This window comes from Microtus ochrogaster, chromosome 6 (assembly GCF_000317375.1).
Source record: "Microtus ochrogaster isolate Prairie Vole_2 chromosome 6, MicOch1.0, whole genome shotgun sequence".
NCBI classification, from domain to species: domain Eukaryota; kingdom Metazoa; phylum Chordata; class Mammalia; order Rodentia; family Cricetidae; genus Microtus; species Microtus ochrogaster.
The window spans coordinates 24646387-24651399 of record NC_022013.1 but is presented as its reverse complement, the minus strand read 5'-3'; the positions used below and the strand labels follow the sequence as shown (position 1 = coordinate 24651399).

Below are 5013 nucleotides of genomic sequence, written 5' to 3'. Positions count from 1 at the left end.
TGACCAGGCGCCAGGGTGTCTGTATCGGGAAGCGTGGGAGAAGTAGCATCGGCGAGGGCACCCTGGAGGAGGTGGTAGGCAACCGCTGCCTTGGCACTACGCATAGGCGACGTCCGGGCATGCCCGATGTAGTGCGCTTCCTCTGCCCAGTCGTAGGCGCTCTCCCGCCCGCCTCCCACCGCTCGGGAGTCCTGCGCTGGTTCCCAATACTGACGTCAGTGAGCGATGACCTCAGCGCCCGGGAGGCGCGGGCGAGCAGGCCAGCGGGAGGGTGGGGCGAGCGAGGGCGGAGGAGAGGGAGGCGGGGCAGCGCGAGAACACGCCCCCATCCTCCAGCCTCGGCCAATGGACGCCTCCTGCGGCTCCCCGCCTCCGCGAGCAGTATGAAAGCCGCAGTCCGGGGAAAGTCCGGGCAGAGCCCGAGCGGCAGCCAGACCACCCTTGTCTTAATAATACAGCTACTTCCTCAGCCGCCCAACATGAGCCACGGGAAGAGGACCGACATGCTCCCCGAGATCGCCGCCGCCGTCGGCTTCCTCTCCAGTCTCCTGAGGACGCGGGGCTGTGTGAGCGAGCAGAGACTCAAAGTGTTCAGCAGGGCGCTCCAGGATGCTTTGACCGGTGAGCACTCGTCGGGGTCCCAAAGCCACCGGGGCGCGGCTCCTCCTCGCCTGGGATGTCTTTCCCCGCTGTTTCTGGGACGGAGACCCCCTATGCGAGCATCTCCGAGCCTCAGAAACCTTGCTCTAATCTCCGTTGGACGTCTGTGGTCCGTCTGTCCCTTGGTTTAGGTCTCCGCCTCCCCGCCCTCCAGTCCCCGCCTCGCTCCCAGGGTACTGACCCTCTTCCCTGAGTACATTCCGAGGCCCTAAGAACACCATGGGAAAAGCCAGTCAGTGTCTGCGCTCAGAGTCGAACTCACTTCCTTCTCTGAAACTTGGAGACACAGGCCCCCCCCCCCCGACTCTCGAGGGATGCTGTGGGCCACGAACCCGGCCAAGCTATGCGACTTTATGCGCGACTGAACTTTCAACAATTCGAGTCCCAGTCACTGTTGTTGTAGCCCTGTGCCTACTATTGTGCGGGGACCATTCTGCCGCTTGTTTACCCGCTGGAAGTTGTAATCTGGGCCCCCTTTGTATTTTTTTCTTTTGGTCCCTCTTCGCCATCTGCCACCTATTGTGGTACAGAAAAGAGCCCAGTAGCCTAGCCTGCTGGGTGGGGGGTGGGGGGTGTTATGAAGGCAGGGCGTGAGGCAAGGAGGTAGAGGAGTGATAAGCAGCCCTTTCGCCTCTGTCCCCAGCTGTTACAGCTGGTTGGTTGCCTTGGGCGGCGATAGCCGGCTCTCAACATGTTGGCACAGATCTGAGAACCAACAGCTGTTTCATCAAAACAAAACCGTTTTTCTTCCCTTACCTTTGCGAAAGGTCTCATAACTCTTCTGCTGGGGAAGGGATGGGAGGCCTGGTGGCTTGCTGGACACCCACAAATGTTGGCCGCATACTGAACTTTGAAATTTCAGTGTTTGGGTCTTAAGAGGCCCTGCCCGTTCATACTAGTCCGTCTTTCCTTAAGCTGGATTGTGCCAGAAATATCCTTGACCACCGGGAGAGCATCTACCTGAAAGCTCTGGCTGCCTTTCAGTGCGCACGCACTTGGGAAGGACCCAGGGGTCTTTCTAAGTGGCAGGGGGAGTTTAAGGAGAGGCTCTGAAATACTGTCGCTGAGCCCCTCCCCCTCTCCCGGCGCTCTACCCTCATCCTCCGCTTGTGGTAAACATCAGAGACAATGTTTTCTAACCAGGCATCTCCCTCTCATTCTTCCTCTACAGATCATTACAAACACCACTGGTTTCCAGAGAAACCCTCCAAAGGCTCTGGCTACCGCTGCATCCGCATCAACCACAAGATGGACCCCATCATTAGCAAGGTGGCCAGCCAGATTGGACTCAGCCAGCCCCAGCTACACCGGCTGCTGCCCAGTGAGCTGACCCTGTGGGTTGATCCCTATGAAGTGTCCTACCGCATCGGGGAGGATGGTTCCATCTGTGTCCTGTATGAGGAGGCCCCGGTGGCTGCCTCCTATGGGCTCCTCACTTGCAAGAACCAAATGATGCTGGGCCGGAGCAGCCCCTCGAAGAACTATGTGATGGCTGTGTCGAGCTAAGGAGGAGCCACCCTACCCGGGCACTCTACTGTACTCATGCTGCCGTGACAACAGGCCACCGAATACCTCAACCTGGGGAACTGTATTTTTAAATGAAGAGCTATTTATACATGTTATTTTTTTTTTTTTAAGAAAAACGGAGAAAAAAAACCAAAAGATTTTTTTTAAAAGAAAAAAATCCTTAAAGGGAGCTGCTTGGAAGTGGCCTCCCCAGGTGCCTTTGGAAAGAACTGTTATTGAATCTGTGAGCCAGTGTTTGCCTAGGGGAGTGGTTTGGGGATTGGCCTAGCCAAGGTAAAGGGGGATTCTTGGCTGATCCCCCAGGAGGTGGTAAAAGGGAGCAAGCAAGGTTAGCAACTGTGAATGAGAGGGGTCAGGCTCTGCCCTGGGTTACCGTCCCAGCTGGGATGTCTGTCTACCTGGTTCCTCTCTTACTCAGGGGCATTCAAGCCTGGTCTTAAATAATACTACATTGCCTAATCTTTTGTTTTTCTGCTGAGACCCCGCGTGGAGTGAAAGACCTCTCCTTGTTCCTTCTGTTCTAAGCAGGTTTTCTTGAAGTCTTGTCTTGTTTCTGATTCTATCCTCAGGGGCCTGGAAAGGTTGTTTCCCAGCCAGGAATCTGTGACCATTTTTGGAGGGTGGGATGTCAGGCAGGTGTGCAGAGACTTTGGGTATAGATGGAGGGGAACAGCACAAAACCTTCGCTCTGCACTCTGCTGCTTCGTAAGCATGCATGGCGAATAATTTAGGGGTGATTTGCAATGGAATTTTGGGACCCAAAGAGGGTTTTCCCCCCTCATTTTTCCCTAAACCTTCCGTTTGGGAACCACGGGAAAGTCTGAATGCTGCTACCATTATTCCTTTGAGAGGGGGTTCAAAGCTCCAGGCAACTGCAGGTCCTTTCTCACTGCCTTCCCTTCAAGACTCGCTTGCTTGCGCTCCCCCTTTCCCCTCTTTCATGTGGTTGGGTCCCGGAGGGCACTATTTCCTAGGACAGGAGTTCGCAATCACTGTGCAATAGTCCCAGGAAACGCTGAGACTGGGCCTCCCAGCCCCTCCTGGTGCCCTGGTGGGTGTTAGGGGCCTGCTTTTTCCATTCTCCTAGGGGTTCTGGCTGGTGGTGGGCCTTGCCGAGAGCCATCTTCCTGGGTTGCAGAGAGTGCCTGTGCCCTACAGGACTACCTGGTATTCTTGGAGGGCTGCCACTAAGCCACAATTTGGGCACTGCTTTATCTCCTTGGTGCTCAGAGCACCTGTGGGGGAGGTTGTCTGTAAAATCCAAATTTGTCTGTAGATTGTGCAATATTTACTGTTCTGGGTTGGGGAAAATTTTGGAAAACACTGGGAAGAAATGACTTTCCTTCAGGTTCTGTGACAGTGCTGAAGGGGCCTCAGAAGGCCTCCAGTCTCTCAAACTGAAGGACAGAGTTGGAGCCAGCTGGTCACCTTCTCCTTAACGAGGCCTCCCCTGCCCCATTTCTCTCCACTGCCATGGCATCCCGTTTCCTGGGTTTCTTAACTCCTCAGTTTCTACTCAAAGGTGCTATTTACCAAACACTCTGCCCAGCCTGCTCTGGCACTCCCAGCTTTGCACAGCCTTCCCAGGCGGCTTCATCTCTTGCTTTAAAGTTAACTCTGGGCCCACAGTCTCAAAAGCTGTGGGTTTAAACAAAGCTGTGAATTGCTGCAGATGGTTCTCGTGTCTTGTCCACAAACAGGTCCCTGCCTTCTTAGAAGCAGCCACCTGGTCTCATGCTGAGATCTGTTCTTTCTTGTCGATGTTCACTTTAAAAATGACAAAACCCCCAGAGCTGGACTGTTGAGCAGGCCTGTCTCTCTTATTAAATAAAAAATAAGTAATAGTGGCACGTTTGTAAGCTATTCTGACAGAGAAGACAAAGGTTACTTAATTGTATAATAGCGTTTTTATATGGAAGACTGTACAGCTTTATGGACATGTGTACACTTTCGTTTTTTAATAAAAATGTAGCAGATTATGTGTGGTGTAGAGAAGGTAACATTCCATACTGCCGACAGGCATTTCCCTCTCAAATCCAAACCCTTTCTTTGTGTTTTGTGGTATTCATCAGTTGCCCTGGGCCCGTCTGTAGTGTGCAGATGTTACAGAAGATAACCTAGGTGTGTGGTGATGTTATTCCCGTGCAATCCCCCTACTCCAGGAGGAGCTCCCTACTTTTCTGACTATTCTCACAGGTCTCTAAAAATATGCTGTCTGAACATTCGGCAGCCTAGTCCATCTTCCATCCGTGGCCATTCAGCTCGTCTGTGGAGCTAGCCTTCTGTGTCCACGGCTGTGGAAGCAGCCAGCCATGGCTGGAAATTATACAGGAAAACAATTCAGGAAGTTCCAAAACACAAAATGTTGATATGTCCCACACTAAACACACCAGCCCATGTGATGTGACTGCAGTCACACGTGAGCACACTGATGTTCCTCCTGGCACCCACAGGTCGTCCGTGGGGTCCAATTTGAGCACATCCAGTCATATGCTGTGGCCTCAGGCCCACAGAGGCAGCACCTGTATCTGGAAGGTACAGAATTTCCCTGGCCATTCCAGAAACAGTATAGTTGAACATTTCCAATGTATTAGGCATTGCAGACAATCTTCTAATTTAAACTGTGTGGGAGGACACTCAGACAAAATTGCTAAGTTATTTTATAGAGGAGACTTGAGTATCTACAATGGTCTTGGAACCAATCCCCTAGCAGATGGCCTGGTGACCTGACTATGTCATCAATGACTATGAAAAATAATTAAACCACACTGTTTCTCACAGAACTCCAGTGGCGAGCAGAGGTTGACTCTTGTCACAGGTTAAGGC

The 5013-nt window shown here is 52.6% G+C and overlaps 1 protein-coding gene across 1 annotated transcript; it reads left to right on the top strand.

Moving 5' to 3' along the window:
- Positions 1–383: 383 nt before the first annotated feature.
- On the top strand, positions 384–4161 carry Btg2 (BTG anti-proliferation factor 2). The gene is made up of 2 exons (XM_005348370.2): positions 384–621; positions 1832–4161. The coding sequence occupies exons 1-2, from the start codon at positions 384–386 to the stop codon at positions 2164–2166; spliced, it is 573 nt and encodes a 190-aa protein (XP_005348427.2). The 3' UTR covers positions 2167–4161.
- Positions 4162–5013: the final 852 nt, after the last annotated feature.